General features: G+C 39.1%; 1 protein-coding gene across 1 annotated transcript in view; it reads right to left on the bottom strand.

Annotated features, from left to right (window-relative positions):
- Positions 1 to 23,239, bottom strand: part of asap2a (ArfGAP with SH3 domain, ankyrin repeat and PH domain 2a) — a 207,759-nt gene that overhangs the window by 50,466 nt on the left and 134,054 nt on the right. The window contains exons 9-13 of the mRNA XM_041188015.1: positions 20,595 to 20,681; positions 13,200 to 13,303; positions 12,163 to 12,232; positions 6,192 to 6,279; positions 5,375 to 5,423 (exon numbers count right to left, since the gene is read on the bottom strand). Coding sequence (XP_041043949.1) covers positions 5,375 to 5,423; positions 6,192 to 6,279; positions 12,163 to 12,232; positions 13,200 to 13,303; positions 20,595 to 20,681 — 398 coding nt within the window. The remainder of the gene's footprint in view (positions 1 to 5,374; positions 5,424 to 6,191; positions 6,280 to 12,162; positions 12,233 to 13,199; positions 13,304 to 20,594; positions 20,682 to 23,239) is intronic.

Genomic DNA, 23,239 nt, shown 5'->3' with positions numbered 1-23,239 from the left:
CTCACCAGCCAATCTAACGGTTGGACGGGAAGTGAAAACTTCCACTCAGTTAATTGATTAAGGGTATTTATAGGCTGCTTAATTGTAGGCTGACTCCCACGCATGCCCGACAACCAAAATATCAAGCGAGTGCGCGATAATGTCGGGACGCTCACCCGACGCCATCGTATGTCATTTTACGCTTGTTTGGGTCGGGCATGCGCCCACCCGATGGGAGAAAAATTCTGCCCGATTTCCACCCAGGCATGCTTTCAGCTGCGGTGGCAATCAAGGGTACGGAATCTTGCCAATTTTGATCTTTCTACCACAAAGGAATTGAGGACAATTGTAGGGCCCCAGCACTATCTCAACTGAAATTAGCTAACTAGCACATATAGGAATTGAGCTTTGGGGCAGGATTTTCCGCTCGGCATGGGACGTGTGTCCGACATGCGTGAAATAGCACGCAATAACATCAGGCGAGCGTCCCGATGCCATCGCACACTCAAGCAATATTTCAGTCGGCGGGCACACGCGAGAGTTGGCAGCACGCCCGTCAACAATTAAGAGCCTATTAAGGCCATTAATCAATTAATTAACTGCTATTTTTCGTTACCCATCCAATGTTAGAGTTGGCAGGCAGGCAAATTGGCTAGGCGGCCTTTGCATTTTTGAAGAAACCTCATCCAAGGTTGGGATGAGGTTTCCAACATTATTTTTAAAAAAATAAAAATGTTTGGGCAACATGTTTAGGTGAGGAATTTTGTTCCAGGACTTTAAAATCTTTAGTTAGGGGTTTAAAATTCTTCAGCCCCCTGAGGCAACTCTCTGCCTTCAGAGAGCTTTCATTGCCAGCATGAAATCGCGGTCGGGGGCCGATCACAGGTGGCAGGCCGGTTCCCAGCTGCTCCCAGGCCTGCCTGCCCAACAGCCTCAAAATCCTGCCCTTGGTGTATATGGCTTGGCTAAACACTGGATAGATTCAACGAGTCATCAGGAGACCATTGATTCTCGTGATTAGCTAATAAGCCCATATTTAAATAAAGAAAAGAAAAGACAATAAAAATTTAAGACTGTATACATTTTAAAGCATTTGATCAGTTAGTAGTCCAGGTTTCATTTATATTCCAATGAGAACTTTTAGATCATGAAAGTAAACTCAACCACGTCACTCTTGGCAATTCAATGCAGTACAGTGGTAATTATAAAATGGATATAAAAAATAGAATCTGCTGAAACATAAGAAGCAGTATAATGGGGCAACGCAAACTATTTGCATTGCATAACTGTTTATGTCCTTAGGTGAATTTCTCCATTACTTCTTTTATTTGGGCAAGAGGTTACACTTAACACTTAAATATACAAAATTCCAGAATTGACTTTAGCTTGCTAGTGCTTTTGGACCATGAACACCGCCATTACTCCAGCAGAATGCAGTAGCTAGAAGGAACAATTGGGTCCATGGTTGCCATTTAACCAGCACTGCATTGATTGGTGTTTTTTTTCCTTCTATGGTCGTCTTAAACCATAAATGTATTCCCAAGTTGCCAGTACAGAAGAATTCCACTTAATTTATCATGCAAATCACTGCATTTTTGGCAACAATTTAATTTTATAATGTGCCAGGAAGGTTTTACAGCCGTCCAGATAGCAATGTACAAACATTGTGGAATAACAAGTTTAATTGAACAATACTGCCTTACTAAAAAAAAGTCTCATTTTAATCCATCTGAAGTTATGTGCCGTTAAGATCTAACTTCTCGGTTGCCAATTATACGTAACGGTCACATTTAAGAATACAGTCTATCAGCTAGTGAAGAGATAATTACATGGAAGGGGAGATTGCTAACTTCTCTTACAACTCAGTTCCTTTCCATTTTTGTACTTGCTCACACTGTACGTTAACTTTTTTGAACCCAGATCACAAATACTAATTGAAGGGAGAGCCTCTAAAGGAGACACAGGAACAGAGGGATCTCGGTGTATACGTACAATTGTCATTGAAGATGGCAGGACATGTTGAGAGAGCAGTTAATAAAGCATATAGTATCTTAGGCTTTATTAATAGGGACATTGAGCACAAGAGTAAGGAGGACATATAAGACACTATTTAGGCCTCATCTGGAATACTGCGTCCAGTTCTGGGTGTCATACTTAAGGAAGGACGTGAAGGCATTGGAGAGAGTACAGAGAATGATTTGAGGTATGAAGAACTGTAGCTATGAGGGTAGATTGGAGAGGCTGTAACTGTTTTCCTTGGAGAAAAGAAGGCAGAGAGGAGACTTGATAGATCCTGAGGGGTATGGACAGGGTAAATAGTGAGAAATTGTTCCCACTCAAGAGAACATTAAGAACTAGAGGGCACAGATTCAAAATAATTGGCCAAAGGAGTAAATGTGATGTGAGGAAAAGTTTTTTCACCCAGAGGTTGGTTGGAGTCTGGAACAAACTTCCTGAAAGGGTGGTGGAGGCCGGTTCGAGCAAAGTATTCAAAGGGGAATTGGATTGCTACCTGGAGAGAGAGTGTGCAAGATTATGGGGATAAGGCCTTTTTGTGAGCAGGGCTGGAAAGTTCCCAGCAACATCTTGTGGAACCAACTAGGGATAATATTGTGTAATGAAGCAAGGTTAATTAGTAATGTCATAGTAAAAGATCCGCTGGGAAACTGAATTCCATGTTAAGTTTGAAGTGGCATACTCCAATCACAAACAGGAATCTTAAAAAAGCCAATTACATAGGTATGAGGGGAGAATTGACTAAGATTAATTGGGAAAATAAACTAAAAGGTGTGGGGGTAAATGAACAGTAAGAAACATGTAAAGAAGCAATTCAAAACATTCAACAAAAATACATTCCATTGAAAAATAAAAACTCAGCAAGAAAGGCCCATCCATAGCTCATTCAGGAAGGTCAGGATAGCATTAGATTAAAAGAAGAATGTCGCAAAACACAGTAACAAGTCTGAGGATTGGGAGTGTTTTAGAAACCAGCAAAGGGCCACCAAAACATTGATAAAAAGAGAAAAATTAGAATATGAAAGTAAACCAGCCAATAATATAAATACAGATTATAAGAGCTTTTATAAATATATAAAAAGGAAGAGAGTAGCTAAGGTAAACGTTAGTCCCTTAAATTATCATGGGGAATGAGGAAATGGCAGAGGCATTGAAAAAATGTTTTGTATCTGTCTCCACAGTAGAAGACACAAGTATAATACCAAAAACAGACAGGGCCTAGAGGCTAAAATGAGTGAGGAAGTTGAGGAAATTATCAGCAGAGAAAAAGTATTGGAGAAATTAAAGGGACTAAAATCGCTGATGGCCTACACCCTAGGGTTCTAAAAGAGATAGCTGCAGAGATAATGGATGCGCGAGCTATGATGTTCCAAAATTCCTTAGATGCGGGAATGGTCCCATCAGATTGGAAATTGGCAAATGTTACAGCGCTTTTCAAGAAAGGAGGAGGAGAGAAAACAGTGATGTACAGGCCACTTAGCCTAACATAAGATATTGGGAAAATGCTAGAATCTATTATTAAGGAAGTCTTAACAATGCACCTAATCATACAATACTTTTCTAAGTCTTAACAATGCACTTAGAAAAGTATTGTCTGATTAGAATAAGTCAACATGGTTTGACTAAAGGGAAATCCTGTTTGACAAATTTATTAGGGTTTTTTGAGAATGTAACCAGAAGGGTAGATAAAGGAGAACCAGTAGATGCAGTAACCCTGGATTTCCAAAAGGCATTTGATAAGGTGCCACACAAAAAGTTAATAAGCAAGGTAAGGCTCATGGACTTGGGGGTAATATATTAGCATGAATAGAGGAAGGATAGAAAACAGAGAATGGGCATAAATGAGGCTTTTTCAAGTTGGTAGGCAGTGAGTAGTGGAGTGCCACAAGGGTCACTGCTGGAGCCTCTGCTATTTACAATCTATATTAATGACTTAGATGAAGAGACAGAGAGTAATGTATCTAAGTTTGCTGATAATACCAAGCTGGGTGGAAAAGTAAGCTGTAGGGAGGGCACAGAAGGGCTGCAACGCGATATAGATAGGTTAAATGAATGGGCAGCAAGATGGCAGATGTAGTATAATGTAGGGAAGCGTGAAGTTATTCACTTTGATTGTGAGAATAGAAAAGCAGAATTTTTTTAAAAACTTGTGAAACTTTTAAGTGTTGTTGTTCAAAGAGACTTGGGTGTGCTCATACAAGGAACACAGGACATCAGCATGCAGGTGCAGCAAATAATTAGGAGGGCAAATTGCTTTTGGTCTTTATTGCAAAGGGACTGGAACACAGGAATAAAGAAGTCTTGCTACAATTGTACAGGATTTTGGCGAGGCCTCATTTGGAATACTGTTTGCAGTTTTGGTCTCCATAATTAAGAAAGAATATACTTGCATTTGAGGCAGTACAGTGAAGGGTCACTAAATGGACCCCTGTGATGAGGGGATTGTCCTATGATGAGAGGCTGAGTAAATTGGGCCTACATTCTTGGAGTTTAGAAGAATGTGAGGCGATCTCATTGAAACATACAAAATTCTTCAGGGGCTTGACAGGGTAGATGCTGAGGGAGGTTGTTTCTGCTGGTCAGGGAATCTAAAATAAGGAGGCACAATCTCAGGATAAGGTGGCTGATTATTTAGGGCTGAGAAGAGGGGAAATTACTTCCCTGAAAGGTTGTGAAATCTTTGAAATTCTCTACCCCAGAGGGTTGTGGATGCTCCATTATTGAATACATTTAAGGCTGGGATAGACAGATTTTTGGTCTCTCAGTGACTCAAGGGACATGGTGGAAGGCAGGAAAATGGAGATGAAGCCCAAGATCAACCATGATCGTACTGAATAGCAGAGCAGCTCAATGGTCTACTCCTGCTCCCAATTCTTGTTTTCTTGTGTAACAGCAAACCCACAGCTCCCCCACTCTTCCAACCAGGTCCTTCACTCACCTTTTCCAGGCCTACCAGTCTGGCCCCAGGAAAACCCCCTACTCACCTTATAATCCAGCCCCATGGTCCCTCGGCATGGTCAACTGCCTGCAGTCCCAGCAGTGGCAACCGCTCCCGGTAGTGCTGCTGCGACTAAAGAGTTGCCAGCCAGTTGATTGGTTAACAGCTCTTGGAGATGGAATGTCCTCTGAGATGGGGGCATAAGTCCCATCCAAGCCAATTAACATGCTGACAGCCATAAAAATCAGCTCAGGATAAAGTGGAGGCGGGTTCACCACCGACCTTTAAGGCAGGGTGGGGCCCCCATTGCTGCGTAAAATCCAGCTCATGGTAGCTTACTCTGTTTCCAAAGTAGGAATAATTATTTGCTGCAGAGCCATTCTTATGAAGCTAGTCTTCTTAAGCTTTTAAGTATTTTACATCAGTAGTTTTAAAACTTACACTTGGCATTCCTGTTCATCATCCACTTGAAAATGGTACGTTCTGTCATCTACACATTGACAAAAGATGCATTGAAAATTTAAAATTCAAACCATTAGCAGTAGTGTTGCAAATCAGAAATTCACTTTTACATGCAGGGTTGATTCCTAAAAGACAGACTTTATTTAAGTGACATTAACAGAAAATTCTAAAGAATATCAGGGATTCTTAAAATATTGTGACTAATTCAGCTTTATGGAAATTCTTCATTTTAAAATCCCTTGCACTTGCACTTATAAAAAACATTAATTCACAAAATGTCTCAAAGTTTACCCCGTTCCACAGGAAAGCATTTACTGCCATACCCGTCTCCAACCTGGGTAATTCTCCAGCACTGTTTTCCCCATCCTCCAAATTCTTTATTGCCTTCAGCCCACCTCTCTCCATCCTCTTCCTGCTTTCACCACCACCTCTTTCCCCAGCTTTGTCCTCAAACTCTTCCACCCCCTTCTTTGGGTTGAGCTATTCTCACACTCCTGAGCCTGTTCGATCTGAATATTGTACTTGACCTCAACACAGTATTACCTTGGGAGATCAACAAGGATTTGAATATTTTAAGGCCTGTAAAATATGTTGTTAATTTTTAAGCATAAAATTCTTCAATCAATAATTACAGAAGGATCTTGTCCCTTCAAATTTATAGTCAATATATTATGTTTATATTTCCAACATTTTCTGAATAGTTACAGTTTTGTGAACATCCTTTAAGTCTCCACCTATGGAAGTATTTTTCTTGGACCACATGCAAAAGTATTTCATAGGTTTAAAAAAAACATACGTGATATGAGATCAAAACATTTTCTCTCATCCGGATTTGCTTTCACCTGACATGTGAGTAGATTAAGCTTTGCTGGTGGTCTGTTAATCTGTAAGAAAAGCATAAATGGTTGAAATCATTCAGAGGAAATTTTGCTTGAACTAGTATAAATAAGTGTTTTATCCAAGTGTCAATGACTGCAGTGGCACTGGGTTAGTTATTACTTGGCACGTAAACAATAAACTACCCATACTATACAACCAAAAAGAATTCCTCTTATACATGCTACCCAATATTACTATTTCAATGGAAAATAAAATCGGGCAAGGTGTAAAACCAATATTACACCTGTGAGGGAATCTATATTTTTCAATTTAATTTGTATGCTTTTGAGACAGACCCTACCTCAAAACAGAAGCCGAACTAAAAATGAAACTGAAAGGGAAGCAAAAAAGGTAAATACAGAAATGAAACTGAACTTCCCAGTCTAAAAAAAACCAAACACAAACTGAGTTTGGGAAATCGAAACTGAAACCTTGTTGAAAGATGTAAAAGGACACAGTTCAGTCCAAGCTGGGCAGTAGCAGTTGTTGAGTCCACTGGAGCAGAACAGACAAGTTGAAGGAGACTTGAGAAGAGGAGGCTAGATCCAGAAGCTGAGAATAAACAAAGAGAATAAGCTGCTGCAGCTGTAACTTGAAGATAACAGTGGTGGATCTACGCCATCCAGAATAAGTTGAGCAGGTCCTGCAGACATGTGGCATTTGTGGTGAAGACTGTGCCCAGGGAACTTGGGTAGATTGTGCGTTGCTGTCACTGGGGGATCAGACAAGCTCCTAGAAGGAGGAGCTGAAATTCCTCATGAGGAAGAGAGTTTGAAGGGCTTTGTGGCTCACTGTGATCACTAAGATCAGAGTGGACTGCTAAGCCAATTCATAAGATCTGTTTTAGTTGTATCTGCCATTTAATGAGCAATTTATAGTTTATATTTGACCACAATTTGCCCGTTAATTCATGTTTAACTCGGCAATTTTGGATGTTCGAGTAAAGAAAAGATAGCATTTAGTGTTAGCTTTGTTGATTCTTGTATAGTAAAAGTTTTTTTTTCTTTGTTTTAAACTTTGGAATCTTGTGGCTTCATTCTTTTAGCAAATAACTAGAATTTCAAATTTTGTCTACTTTAAAGAAGTTACTGGTCTCTAGCAAGATCTTATCATGCCCTTTAGTTTCCTGACTGGCAGGTAACACTGAAATTGCTCTCAATGACATATTATCCGTCTTGATAGAGGAAAACTGACAGCTTTATTTGTATAAGTTGAATATATTAGTTGACTATAGAATGTGCAGCAGTCATGAAAGAAATCATAGCCCATATTGTACCAAAAGCATAGCTGTAGAAGCAAGTAGTTAGTAGCCAAATAGTAATAAGAAAAGATTAAAATTAATGCATTTTCCCAAAGCAGATTTACAATATCAGAAATTACACAAAAACACTGACATGAATGAACAGAATTGGGTAAATCTCACAGACAACATTTTAATAAAAGATAGTTTCTTAGGTAAATTGTTTGTAACACAAAATACTAAGACTTTTTCTTCCTTCTCCTTTAACCAAAAGGATATGCAACAAAAGATGGTATGAAACTGTAAATTAGATAAAATATTTACCATTCAATTACAATTTTGCATCCAGCTGCATAATCTCACCGGTATTAGAAACTACATGCAGCTCATGTAAATGTCATAGGAGATCACTGCAATTTTTGACATATAAGCAGGTTAAAGCTTTGAATTTTTCTGAATAACTGATATCTCCAAGAAAACCAACTGTAGTACTAAGCTTGTGTGTGTAAAAGATGATTGATTTAGGATAAAATATATTTTGTAATCAAGCCAAACACATTTGTTTTCAACTTATGAAAGGTCTCGAGAGGCTCAGTGAAAGATTGTTTCCATTGTTTGTTTAATCAGTACAAGAGGCATATTTTCAAGATTATCACACTCAGGATTTTCAGAACTAAATTAAAAGATTTTTTCAATATTATTGGAGCATGCAAAGATTGACCACAAATGACCACCGAGACAGAAACTACAACATAAAAGGAAATTGGATAAATGAAAAGAAAAACTATAGAAGGCAGCAGACAAGTGTAAGGAAACAATATTAGAGTGGATAGCTCCATTTGAAGAGCTGTCTGGCTATGATACATGGATCCCAGGCCAAATGAACTCCTTCTGTGCTGTAATTTTACAATCCTATGATATGCAAATACATAATTACTATGTAATTTATATGTCTTATCATAATGAATGCATCACTGTCAAGTTTCAATTTTTATTTCTCCCCACTCTTCAACTCTTCCCTATACCACAAACAAGGTTTAAATTTTGTTTATGGAAAAATAACTTAAATAGGGAAAGTTTCCTCATCTGTCTCACTTACAAAAAGGATCTATAGTTTATTAACGTTATATACCAGACGCAAGACACAATATTCACAACATAATTTAGAAAAGACTTCACATAATCGCAGGTATTTTTAAATATTGCTGTGTTAACATTTGACAAGGAATTATATACTTGTTAGTGTTTCTACAACGTTGAAACGTTTCTGTGGATTTGTATTATACACAAGAGCTGTCAAGTTGTGCCTGCTTCGACTCTGGAAAAAGCAAATACTACTCATACCTGACTTTCAAGACTACATCTACCATGCAGACCACACAAGTCTCTGTATGGCTATATACTTATATATATCCTTTACTTCTACATGTTTTGAATATACTAATCTGTTAGCCTTTAACACCTATAAGCAATCTCAGTTACATAGAATTTACAACACAGAATCAGTCCATTTGGCCCAACTAGTCAATGCTCCACATGAACCTCCTCACACTCTCTACTTCACTTAACCATATCACCATATCTTTTTCTCCCTCATGTGCTCATTTAGCTTCTTCTTAAATGGATTGAGTCACCTCAATTATTCTATGTGATACCATTCTCATAATGTTCATATTGTATATGCATATTGTGCATATGTGAGATATATAATACACACACACACATATATCATCTCTATATGTACCTTTTGAAATACCTTCATAATTTTAAAGACTTCTATTAAGTCACCCCTCAATTTAATGCTCTCTGGAAAAAAGAGCCCAGCCAGTTCATTCTTTCCTGAAAGTTAAATATGTCAAGCTGCTGAGAATACCAAGAATGGAATCGAAAGCAGCTCTCAATTCTCTACTCTCAATCACCAGCAAAGTGATGCAATGTGTCGCTGACAGTGCTATCAAACTCTACTTACTTACCTGCTCACTGAACCTCAGTTTAGGTTCCACCAGGACCAGTTGGCTCCAGACTTCATTATAGCCTTGGTCCAAACATAGACAAAAGAGCTGAATTTCAGAGATGAGCCAAGAGTGACTGCCTTTGAAATCAAAGCAGCATTTGACTGAATGTGGCATCAAAGAACCAGGTTTAACAGCAGGGCTTCATTTTTAATTTTTTTCTTCTGTTTCCTGCCTGGCAGCCATTGCAGGGGTGTTTAATATCAACACAATGAAAATTCACAACAAAGCAAGCTAAACATTGCATCTCTAAGTTAGTCCCTATATCCTCCCCTTTTCCCATATCCTGTCAAGTTCTTTTATTTCAAACACTTACTTTCCTAACTATATAAATACTTTTCTCATGTGTATTATACTTCAGTCTGGAACTCCAAAATCCAGAAACTCCAGTTGTCCAGAATTTTGTATTAGCAGGCCCCACAACTCAGACTCACCATTCACATAAAAACTTCCACCCCTGTTGGGCGGGTTGCGCCACCATTTTACATGGCTGGGCCAATTAAGGCCCACCCAGCGTGGTGCTCCCAGTGCGGACGGGTGGGGATTCCCTGAGTATTTTCCTGTGCTCTTTCATGCATGCACCCAGAAGAGCGCAGAAATCTGTGAGGCACCTCCGTGCCTCAGGGAGATTAGTTTGACATGTGTAAATTTAAATAAAGAAGAAAAAAAACTTTTAAAACATGTCCCCTCATGCGACACTGTCACATGAGCTGGGACATGTCAAAGAATTAATGTAAAAATTTTTATTAAATTTTAAAACACTTCAGGAAACCTCATCCCGCCCGTGGATGAGATTTCATGAAAAATTCAAAGGCCAACTGGGCTCTTCGCCTGCCCGCCAAACTTAAGGTTGGATGGGCAGCTCATTTAATTGAGTTAATTAGGTCTAAAATGGCTTTAATAGCCTTTGACAGTTTGGCAGGTGCGCAGTCGACTCAGCTGCGCGCCCACTGAACTGAAAATATAAATGACGTGCGGTGATGTCGGGACACCCACCCGACATCACCACACATCATTTTACATGTCGGGCCTGCTCGCCAACCAGAGAATTCAGCCCCAGTAGTTCCTTTGTGACCTCACGTTTCCCAGCCCTAGTCAGGTTTCAATGGCAAGTAACTAAGTGGCATTTACCTGCCTATTCTCTCAGATTCCACTGGGAAAGTAAGGTTAAAATTTCCTATTCAATGTCTGGTGATCATTTTTATTTACTTTGTTAAATTAGGAAAATTATGAATTGTGACACTGTCCTGGAAAAAGTGGTGAGCTCCTTCACAGAGTGATCAGCAGCTACCTAATCTACATGTTGCTTGGGAGAATTTAGCTGCCAAGAAATTAAGGTATTGGTAACAAAAACAAAAATACCTGGAAAAATTCAGCAGGTCTGGCAGCATCTGCGGAGAGGAACACAGTTAACGTTTCAAGTCCGAATGACCCTAGGGCAGGCGCCCCGACGTCACCGCGTGACATTTAGATTTTCAGTTCGGTGGGTGCGTAGGATGAGGTTTCATGAAGTGTTTTAAAAGTCAATAAAAATTTTAAAAATAATTCTTTCGCGTGTCCCAGCTCACGTGACAGAGGGGACATGTTTTAAAAGTTTTTATTTCCCTTATTTAAATTTACACATGTCAAAACGATCTCCCTGAGGCACCTCCATGCCTCAGGGAGATGCATGCAAAAAAGCGCAGGGAACGACTCAGGGAATCTCCCCCCCCTACCCTGCCTGTACAAGGAGCACTCAGCACTTCTGGGCAAGCCCATGTAAAATGGCAGCAGCCCCCCGATCGGAGGCACCAATCGGGTTCGCGCCTGCCCCCACACAACCCCCCTGACGGGGGGAAAATTCAGCCCAATGAATTCAACAGCCTCCAAATGGTCTCACTTTAGTACTCGGATCCTACTTCAAAAGGGTATTCAAAACAAGTTAGCCAGCTCCACATTGTGACAACCTAACTAGATGATGAATGGTGAAATAGTGAAGTACTGACATTGAATTGCCAGTATTGTCAATGAGTAAAAGTCAATATTTTTCTGGAAACATTTAATTACATTACAAAGCTATGTAGGTCCTTATTTTAAGTCACCCTGCTTAACATTGTTTCATTTTAACGATGTTTGTTCTTTAGGGCTTGTTTTTCAATTTGCATGACCATTTTCAGTTTTCCTTCACCTGCGCTCTGGTCTCGCACACCTGCGAGCTGCATTCAGTTCCAGCTGTTGCCATGTTCTCTTGCCAAAGCTGCAGTCACTGTCACCAGAGGCCAAGGCTGTGGGGAGAAATCCAGCACCCGAGAGCAGGAGTGCAGGGGACAGGAAACTGCCACTGCCGATTGGGTGGTGGTGAGCAAGGGAACGGGGCACCCAGCTCCATCTGCTGCCCAGGACAGTGGCTCAGCCATTTGCAGACTGTCAGGAAGAGGTCTAGACTCCGGACCCAGGTTCAGCTTTGGACTGGGAGTTGGGCTAGAGCCTCAGGTTGTTCAGTCACTGCCCTGGGCTGGGATTGGGGTGATGATGAAGATGGTGGTGGTAAGACCGAGGACAGATTTTTTTAAAAACGAGCTCAGCAAAAGAAAGCAACTAGCTGACATGAAAAGTCTCCAATTCCTATGGTGTGGAGCACAAAACCATTAACATACCGTTCCATGTGATATTGTAAGATAACCATTTTTTACTGTACATTTTCTTTTCTGCCACACTTTCCTGATTCTGGAAAAAAAATAGATTAACATTAAAATTTGCACATATTGCATTTAACCCACAGTCTCTATGATCTTTGGGTACACAAGTTGTTTTGAATTGAGGATAATTTTGAGACTCGACATTTGAAATCATGGGCAGTATCTTTAGGTTGGCGAGCGCGGTGCGGGGCCCACTCGCCAACACGTAAAATAACGCAGGATGACGTCAGGCAGAACTCCCGGCATCACCCCGCATCATCTCCATTTTCAGGTCGGCGGGGGCGCAGCCAAATTAGCTGTGTGCCCGCAGACCTGTCAACAGCCTATTGAGGCCATTTAAAAAGTCATTAACCTAATTAATGGACCTGCCCATCCAACCTTAGGGTTGGCAGGCAGGCCAGGAGACCTGGTGGGCTTCAGAAAAAGCATGAAACCTCATCCACGGACGGGATGCGGTTTCATGAGGGTTTTAAAAAATTTAATAAATGTTTGAGTTAAAGTAATGGACATGTCCCAACTAATGTGACAGTGTCACATGAGGGGACATGTCAGGGACATTTTTTCAACATTTACCTTCAAAGTTTTAATTCTGAGCCAATCTCCCAGAGGCTGCATTTTGCCTCAGGGAGATCAGTGCGCTCTTTCATGGGCATGCGAAAGAGTGCACTCCACGCTGAGGGAAATCCCCCCCCCCCGCACAAGGAGCGCATAGCGCTTCCTGGCAGACATCACACTAATTGGCCCACCCACGTAAAATGGCACTGCGCTCCCGATTAGGGGCGCCAATTGGAGGCGTGCCTGCCCGCACCTGCTCCTGCGCTTTCCCCCCAACAGGGGGAAATTCTTCCCCATTAAATTGCAGTTCCAAAGCTAGTGGAATCTCCCCTCTTCTGTTGATTAGATCAGAAATATTTGTTTACTGTGACAGGTTTAATGAGTTTTTGAGAGTTTTGTAAAGTGGTTCAACATTTTAGGAAAAAAAACCTTCCACTTACCCATCACTTTTTTTATAAAGAAATCCACATTTTTCTGTTCCATGCTCTTTGTTTCCCTGAGGCTGATGTAAGCTGTACGTTGTGTTTGGACGAACCTGCGAATCCTAAACAAGAGTATTAATTTGCATTTTTATCTCTGTATTAATTTGCAATTGAAATAACTTATTTTCATGAAAGACAAGGAGGAAGGTGAAGGATTATACCTACGATGCTAATTCTGTTCTCTTCACTAATGATGACTGAGCTCTGCATGTTTCCAGCATTTTATGGGCAGAAATTTCCCCTGTTGGGCGGAGGGTTGTGCGGGGGCAGGCACAAATCCAATCAGCGCCCCCAATCGGGGCCGTGCGCGCAAAAGAGCACAGATATCTCCCTGAGGCAGAGGGGTGCCTCAAGGAGATTAGTTTAAGGTTTAAATATTTAAATAAAGAAAAGGAAATATTTTAAGGTCGGATGGGCAGCCCTATTAATTGTCTTAATGACTATTTAAATGGCCTTAATAGGCCTTTGACAGTTCTCTCGGTGAACTGAAAATCTAACTGACATGCGGTGACATTGGGACGCCTGCCCGACATCACCGTGCGTCATTTCAAGCGTCGGTGAGCAGGCCGCACCCCTACTCGCCAATCCAAAAATTCTTCCCTATGTTTTTGTTACAGTACAGGATGGTGCTCTATTATTTAATTCATACCATGTCACTTTCTCCATAATTTAAAATTAGTTACAAGGTTTATTGCGATGTGTTGAACCATTTGTGGATGGTCTGCTAACATGGGGTGCAGGTGGTTTGAATTTATTCCAATATTGGCTAGTGCAGATTGGAGTGTATCATGGAAGTACACTTTTAGCATAGGTGAAACTAAATTATCACATTCCACATAAACTTTGGATACATTACAAAAAAAGTGATCGCACATACTCATGATCTTCAGCTGAAGCTAACAGCTAAAAAGTCTTAAGGAGCTGTATATAGTGTATGCAAGAACTACCATGATGCACATCTTACATATTGCAACATCTTTACTTCTTTCCCCTTGAAAAGTAGGATTAAGCAAGAAAATGTTCAAAAAATTGTCCTAACCATTCCAAATTTTGATGCACATTATATCTCAAAATATCTGGTCCTGAACAATGTGGTATTTCCAGGCCAGCACTAGGAACACCGGGACAGAAGACCATATAGCCCCTCAAGCTTGCTCTGCCATTCAATAAGATCATGGCTGAGCTGCAAACTAACTCTATATGCCAGCCTTTAGCTCACATCCCTTCATACTTTTGGCTAATAAAACTCCATCAATCTAAGTTTTAAAATTGATTGACCTAGCTCAATTGCCATTTGTGGAAGAGTATTCCAAACTTGCATAACGAAACATTTCCTTATTTCATTCCTGAAAGATCTGGCTCTAATTTTTAAGATTTTGCTCCCTAGTCCTAAACTCCCCAACTAACAGAAATAATTTATCCCTGTCTACCTTATTTGATTACCCCAACATTTTTGAAACCTTCAATCAAATCACCATTAACTTTCTAGATTCTAGGAAATACTGCACTAGTGTAATCTTACCTCATAATTTAACCCTTGGTATCAATCTAGTAAATATATGCTACACTCCCTCCTGCAATTTCCTAACCAGGCAATCATTTGCCTTCAGTTCCATGAGCTCAACTTTAGCTAATAATCTCTAAAGGAACTTATCTTCTGAAAATCCATGAATCACGTCCATTTACATTCCCTTGTCCACTATTTTAGTCACCTTTTCAAAAAATTCAATCAGATTTGTTAGGCATGACTATCCTCTACAAATCATAGCTGGCCCTCTCCGATCTGCCGAAAATTTTCCAAGATGTTCAGTCACCTCATTCTTATAGACTCTAGCAATTTCCCAACAACAGGTGTTAGGCTAACTTGTGCATAATTTCCAGGTTTGCATCTGTCACCTTTCTTAAATAACACTGTAGTGGGAAGCTAACTTTGATTAAAAACATCCAAACTCTGTTTCTTGTAATTAAGATGCTGCTAGTGTATCATCATCAGCTGCAAATCACAGATTTTGATTTGTGCCAAAATTTCTGGAAAGTGTACAATTAAGCCTTGCTGATTTTGGCTCCAGGTTATTTGCACGTAGAAAAGGATATGGACTCAAAAGATGAAAAGCATCAGCTTCATTTATAAGAAAAATAAATCTAGTGGACCAAAAACTAGATTTAACTTTATGAACTACTGGAAGGGGTGTGTCAGAAATTAACTGGAAAATGATGCCTAGCTATTTAAGAGCTATTGTTTTGTGCACACCAACTAATTATTGCTTTTTTTAATTCATTCATGGGATGTGGGTGTCACTGGCTAGGCCAGCATTTATTGCCCATCCCTAATTGCCCTTGTTCAGAGGGCATTTAAGAGTCAACCACATTGCTGTGGGTCTGGGGTCACATGTAGGCCAAATGAGGTAAGGGTGGTAGATTTCCTTCCCTAAAGGATATTAGTGAACGAGATGGGTTTTTGAGACAATTGGCAATGATTTCCTGTTCATCATCAGACTTTTATTCAAGATTTTTACTGAATATAACAGTAATAGAATCCAAGGTTGAAGAAATTAATGTTTTGATTTCTTTCTGTTTCAAAATATGGATAATACAAACATAATAGATACTTATATTAAGATAACAATCAAAAAATTTAAATACAAGAAATATCCTCAGACCAAAATTAAATGACAAACTATCAACTGGCAACATTTAAGCACCAGACAAACATAAGAACAACTTACTCTCCTAGACTTTGATCACAAAGGATAATCGCATTTTGGAAGAAAACAAAATATATCGTTTAGTTACAAGAAATTTAACATATCACATTAAGAATAGCTATAATACATTGCATGCCAAGTTTACTAAAGACTGGATGAAATTTGTTATATTGTATTCATATTACCTAATCTCCACTTCTACAGAAATAAATACAGAATACTTCAAATATCACAGGCCTCAGGAATTCGTCACATGTTATTTCTAGAGATTGATCTAGTTCGTTGCAAATTAAAGCCTCTTGGGAATATATTTTACATTCAAGTATCAATCTTAAAACATTTACACCTCTTCTTTTCAAAATCTAAAAAAAAACCTGGTTATCAAACTTCAATAACTGGAATACACATAAAATGCTTATTCACTCCATTCTAGTTGGCTTTTTGACAAATTGGTCTATAATGATTTTTTTAATGTTAACAATGTAGCTTAATTTCTTAAAACTTATTTAATCTCACTATTTAGTTCTATATTTAAGTGAATTTGAGTCAACAGACCCTGGCTGCCCAAGACCCTTTTTTGCCATTTGACTGACTCATGATGGCTTTGCACCTCAATTCCATTTACCCACCTTTACTCCATATGCTCCAATACGCTTATCTAACAAAAATATATCAATCTAAGTCTTGAAAATTTCAATTAACCTAATGTTGTCAGAGCTCTAGAGGAAAAATTCCAGATTTCCACTATCCTTTGTGTGGAAAAGTGCTTCCTAATTTCACTCCTAACTGGACTAAATGCTAATTTTAGGAGATTTAGCAAATGCACTAAAATAGACAGAAATGTTATGCAATGCATTTCTACAGCTGTAGATAATGAAATGGTAGCCACTTAAAAGAGCAGAGTTAAAAAAATGATACAGATATCAGTTAATTCAAGGGTGGTTGATATATTCAGCACACCTGGAATTTGCTGCTTATAGTTTAACCTTCAGGCAATCAACAGGCTCAAGAAAAACTCCCATCTTTATAGGTTAACAACTGTATGTTTTCAATTCACGTGTTATCATGTTGACGTCACCCACCACCGTGACTCCAAGCCACAGATGCTGCAGAAATAAATCTACTTAAACGCTGGGAACAGCTTAATTATCGTATTTTCTTTATATTACTAAAACATGTTACATTCAGCTATATGTAAAATTGTGTTATGATTTTTCTGTGCCTGAACGTCATCAGTTTCTCCCCTCAATCCATGTTTTATTTTAATCTTCATAATGAATATATTCCTCATCCATGGTTTCCAACCTTTTCCCTCCCTCTATTTTTCTTACAGTTTTATTCCCTCCTTCTCAATTGAAGCCTGTGTATGGCTCTGCACGTGCCAATCCCTTCAGTAATAATGCAAATTAGCAGTCATGTGTAAACTTAGACATAAGAGGCCAAGGTATTACAAGCATAAAACCAACAGTGATCTATTCATTCTAAATTGGACAGAATGAGGGTTACAATTAGAAAAACTAACCCAAATTTTAGACATGCTATTGCATAATTCAATGTCACACAATTATTTCTTTTCAGATCAAAGGTCAAGGTTCCCCATATTTTATCACTACCTTTCATCTAATTTTGCCTAATCTGATTGCAGATCTCTAAATAAGGTCACAGTATCTAACCATTCTGTGCTTTGACATGTGATGCTCCAGTTTACCTCTTGTTTCACCTGTCAAATCTTGATCTTCCCTGGAATGACTTTTCTGAACACATAGACCCAAATTTTGTTGTCAACAACAAGTTTAATCCTGACCCCATTATTAACATAAATCCTTTGGCAACACATGGGATGGAAGAGATACCTCGTGAATTGCAAATCACCATGTTGCTTGATTTACACCACTCCCTCATTAGCCTCACAAAAACAGCAGCTCACCCTTACCTTCTCTGTTATTTTTAAGAGCTTGCTAAATTTGCCTATTAGTCTCCAAGTAAGTTTGCCACAGGGAGTTAAGTTAGTACTCCTCCTAACACCTTATCAGAGTCCTTTTAAGTTAATTTTCATTTTGAGATTTTAAAAAAAGTTTTGATACAAAATTAAACATCACAAATATGCGTGAAAAGGCAGATTCTGTTGAATTTTGTAAAATAAAAATGAGATTAGTTCTCAGGCATTGGTAATATCTTGTATTCCTAATTAAATTTTTGCCCTAAGTAAGAACATTCTGAAAATAAATGAAGGTTTAGAGAGGTCAAGGGCACAAAAACAAACTTTAAAATAAAATATGGCTGCTGGTGGAAGAAACCATAAGAAGGGCACCTGGAATTCTGCTTTTATTGCAATGGACACAAAAGCAAGAGGCTGATGATGTGTTTATAAGACAACAGGAACCTCACCATAGGACACCGAAGCCGTGGTGAAGTGGCTATGGAATTACCTTCATGATACCCAAGATGAGAAGACTGTATTCATTGGAGCAAAGAAGCATAGATGGAACACAACATACATGTTCAAAATTCGGAAAATGTTTGAAATCCCATATAGTCATAGACTACTTCCACTTTTTGGCAAATCTAACAAGGGAGTATATGTTCAGTACTAGCACAAGTATAAAGGCAGAGTACAAAATTACTTTTGCCATACAACAGACTATTAATCTATAGAACAAGTTGCTATAAAGTTGAGTGAATAATGATCTTTATGGGGATATTAGGTAAACACAAAAAAGAAAAATATTGAGCACAGGGAAATGAGGTTAAAAATAGAATGGTGCTACTATCATGGCACAAATACAATGGGCCAAGTGACTACTTTCTGTATCGAAATTTCCATGATGCTATACAAAGCATGTGCCTTTTTTCAGTCATTTAGCACTTCATTTCAGAATTTGTCATGAGGCTATGTCCCTTTATTTTTGAATATATGATCTTTAAACTTTGAACTGATTGGAAATTTTGCAATTTGAACTGAGACAGAAAAATCTGCTTAAAAATATAAGGTCACATTTCCAAGGTGAAGGTGAGAAGCAAACAAATCATCCTCAGGGGAGCGTGAAGAGAAAGACATTTCCAAGAATCCAGGCACCCACTGAAACTCATAACTGTCTAAGGAAGAGACATTAAAAATCCAAAATGCTGAATATTAAAACAATGGCTCTAAGAAAGACACACCCCAAACCTCTTGGAAATACACATTGGGTATAGTTTTTGAAGGCAAAGCTGCCCAGGAACTGGAGAGATAGCAAGTGACACAGGCAGTGTAAAGAAAGTCTTCAGCAGAGGAAATAGGCAGAAAGTTGCTCTTCCTTCCTCTCTTTTGGAATAAGCGTGTTGCTCGGTTCGAGAAGCCAGTTCCACCAGAAACCTACCAGTGAACCTCGATAATAACCGCAACATCTTTTACATCTGACCGCACCCAAGAAACCAGCTAATTGGTTGCAGTGTTTAAAATCTACACATCAAAGACAAGCAAAGGACACTCAACCGTATATTCTTATACTTTTTTTAAAAAATTGGACTCTAACTCCTCTTATTTCCAACACCTGTGTGTGGGGGCCCAAATGACTGCATGAGAGTCGAATGCTTGACGTTGCATTTTTATTATTTTTCTTGGGTTTAGTGGTTAATAAATTTGCTCTCTCTTTGACTCAAGAAAACATTGTTTGACTGGCTCCTTATTGCTCACAGCTTAAATAGTTAAATACATTCTGATTTAGAAAAGGCAAATCCTCATGATGGAGGGGGTGGGGGGGCGGGGGAGAAAAGAAAACTTAAATGTTTGCTGTGATCAACCAAGGAGGTTGAATAGAGGGAAGCCAGTTCACCCCTTCTCACCTGCAACAAGTTCTACTTGCAAGCCACAAAGCTCACGGCACTGTAAACTTCTGTGACCTTAATAAGAAAAGTAAGCAGCAAACAAGTTGGCAGGCAAAAGTTAAACTCCATCAAATCCAGGCAGCGGGTTCAAGCAAAGCACACTTTTGGTGTTGTAAAATGAAACAGTTAATATATAATTAATGCTGTTAAAGGGAAATTATCCTATTACATTTTTCTCACACGAATTTCTCTCTAATTTCATCACACTGAGAAGCAATTTGAGGAATGCCTGAATGAATCATGGTCTAAGACTTTTGAAATAGACCATATTGATCAAATCCAATCAAAAATGGTCATATTTTCCTTTTTTTTCCCCACTCAGTTAATCCTAACTATTAGAAATAGCTTACTAAGTATATAACCCATATGGAAGTACAAAACGATTGCAATTAAGGGTACATTTGGAGCCTTTTGGTCACTACAGAATTCATCCAATAAAATGGAAATGTTACATTATCATTGTCGTAGCTACAATATTGTCATGACATTCAAATATTCAATATCATTCAATTCATTCTCATGGACATAAATACCTTACAGATATTAGAATCTGAATGTTTAAAAAAAAATTACTGTAACTGAAGAACCTCAGTCTTTTAAATTGTAATATTTACTATGTCTTAGGTAAATATGACTTGTATTAGGGAAATATGTAGATATGTTTGTTCTCTGAACATAAGCTACACCATTATGACTTATAACTTGAACAATTATGAAGAAGCAAGTTTGTTAATGATACACAGAAGTATACTTGCTCTAGAGTACAAAATAAATTGCTCACCTCTTTTTGTTCTACCTGTAGCCCTGCTTTTAAAACATCTCTAAGTTGAACCAGCTGTTTTCTTTCCTCATCCTGCACTTGTTTAATCTAGGAATAAAATCTTTGTGGTCAGATTTCACGTAGCAAAAATAATTATTCTAGGCATAAGAGTAACAAGTCTGTTTTTCTCTATAATTACAGATGTACTAATAAAATCACATACTCACAATTGACTTCATCAATGAGATAATAATTGCAAAAGAAAATTCTCCCACTTTTTTCTTTAAAAAGTCACTTCAGGCCTGGTGAGTTCCCAACCTCATCCAACGGGTGGAAAGGAAACCAATTCAGAGCCAAACTCATCCCCAGAGTGCCCAGTGTAGCAACATCTAACAATTAGGTGCAACATTTTATCTTTCTCCTCTCTTCACTTAATTATTAATTTAGGGCATGCCCAACTAAATTTCATTCATCTCTTTTCTATGATTTTAAATCTCTGTTGGTGCTTAGATTCCCATGAGATTTTGGGCTAAAAACCTAAGCATTAATAGGTTTCAGGGCCAAGTCATGAAATGTACTAGTGGCAAAAGTGAGCTGACTGCAGGGAAAGCAAGGGCCTGTCTTTAAGGACTTGTCCAAATACCTTGGAATGGAAGTGAGCCCTGCATCTTTTGTTCAAGGCCCTCACTTTGCAAATGACATGAAACTCAGAAATGTAGGGCAGAACCTTGCCCTTGTCGGGCGACCTCGATTGGGAAGCCAACCGCTGCCCGCTATCGGGACCAGAAGGTGATTTCACGCTGGGGGGCCAATTAAGGCCTGCCAGCGTGAAACATGAGTGGCAGTGCTTAGCGCTGCCTGTGCAGGCGGAGGGAGGAGGGCAAGTGGGGCAAACGCGTGCTTCACGCATGCTTGATTATCTCCCTGAGGCTGCCTCAGGGAGATGAAGAGTTATTAAAAAAATAAAGAAATTAGAAATGTAATAAAACATGTCCCCCCATGTCTCTGTCACAAGAGCAGAGATACGTTATTAATTAAGTTTTAAAACTTTTTATTTTATTTTTATTTCCTTAAGGAAACTTTATCCACCCATGGATGAGGTTTCCTAAAAAGTGCAAAGGCCACTTGACGCGTTGACGTCGGGACATTCGCGTCATTCCACGCTCAGATGGGTCGGGCACATGCCCAACCACCAAGGTGAAAATTCTGACCACAGCAAACAATTAGGAGGATAGTAGCAGACTTCAGGAGGGCTTAAACAAACTTTTGAAATTGGCAGGCCTATGGCAGATGAAATTTAAGCAGAGAAGTATGAAGTGAAACATTTTGGTAGGAAGAATGAGGAGCGACAATATAAATTAAACCTTACAATCTTAATCGAGTTTCAGGAACAGGAAGGCCTGGGGGTGTACACAAGTCTTTGAAAAGGGCATGACAAGTTGAGGAGAATATTAAAAGGCATATGGGGTCCTTGAACTTATAAGCAGAGGCATAGGGTACAAAAGCAAAGAAGTTAGCCTAAACCTTTTTGAAACGCTGTTTAGACCCCAGCTTTAGTATTGTGGCCAATTTTGGGCACTGTCTTTTAGAAAAAGTGGCAAGGCTTAAAGAGGGTGCTGAGGAGATTTACTAGAATTATAACAGGGACAAGGGACTTCAATTATGCAGGGAGACTAGAAAAACTGGTGTTGTGCTCCTCACAAAAAAGCTTATGGGAAGATTTGGTAAAGGTGTTCAAAAGTCATGAACAGCATTATTAGCTTTTCCATATTTACTGTTTCTAGTGGCAGAAGGATCAATAACCAAAGGAGACAGATTTAAGATGCTTGCCAAAAGTTCAAAGGTGATATGAAGAAATAATTTCCTTTTTAAAAAAGAAGATGCGATTTGGAATGCGCTAGTTGACAGGATAGTGAAATTGAATGATAACATTTTAAACAGGGCTGGGTAATTACATGAAGTGGGGAAAAAAATTTCAGGGCTATGGAGATTGAGTTTAACTGGATAGCTCTGCTATAGAGGGAACATAAACACAATGGACCAAATGGTCATCTTCTGTGCTGTATGATTCCATAGTTCTTCCACTATCTGTCTTAGAGACAGAGGCAAGGCAATAATCTAATAACCTATTATGCAATATGGGTCATCAAACAATTCAGGATAATGGTTCAACTTAGAGAAGATGGGCTGAATGGCCTAATCTGTACTGGCACTGTAACATTCTATGATTAAATGTCTGGCATGATGCAAGGCCTCCTGAACACCATCACCATGTTGAATGTTTGAAATATAAGGGGATAAGAAAATTCTTGAGACTTGAGGTACTGCGACACATCCAATAATTTAATAGCTAAACCAAGCAGGTCTCTATGAGTCTAAGGCAAAGCTAATGATTGGCTTTCTAATGGAATCTGGAAGGGTACAGTGCCAATAGGGTCTGGGATCAGTTCCGGATAACCCTGCAAGATAAGATCCTGGGCAGGGTAGTCCTAAGAGAACAAATAATGGGGAGCAGTTCTGGTTAGTTGCATAATTCTAGCTGGTTAAACTTTAGAAGTATACTCATGCACCCTCAGGAGTTCTTGAACCCAGGTTGTTAGTATATACCAGAGATCTCTAAATTTGAGTGAATAGAATGTTCCCTTGTGAGAAGAGACTGGATATTG

Source organism: Carcharodon carcharias, chromosome 5, assembly GCF_017639515.1.
Source record: "Carcharodon carcharias isolate sCarCar2 chromosome 5, sCarCar2.pri, whole genome shotgun sequence".
In the NCBI taxonomy this organism is placed as follows: Eukaryota; Metazoa; Chordata; class Chondrichthyes; order Lamniformes; family Lamnidae; genus Carcharodon; species Carcharodon carcharias.
This window is presented reverse-complemented; position numbering and strand designations above follow the sequence as displayed.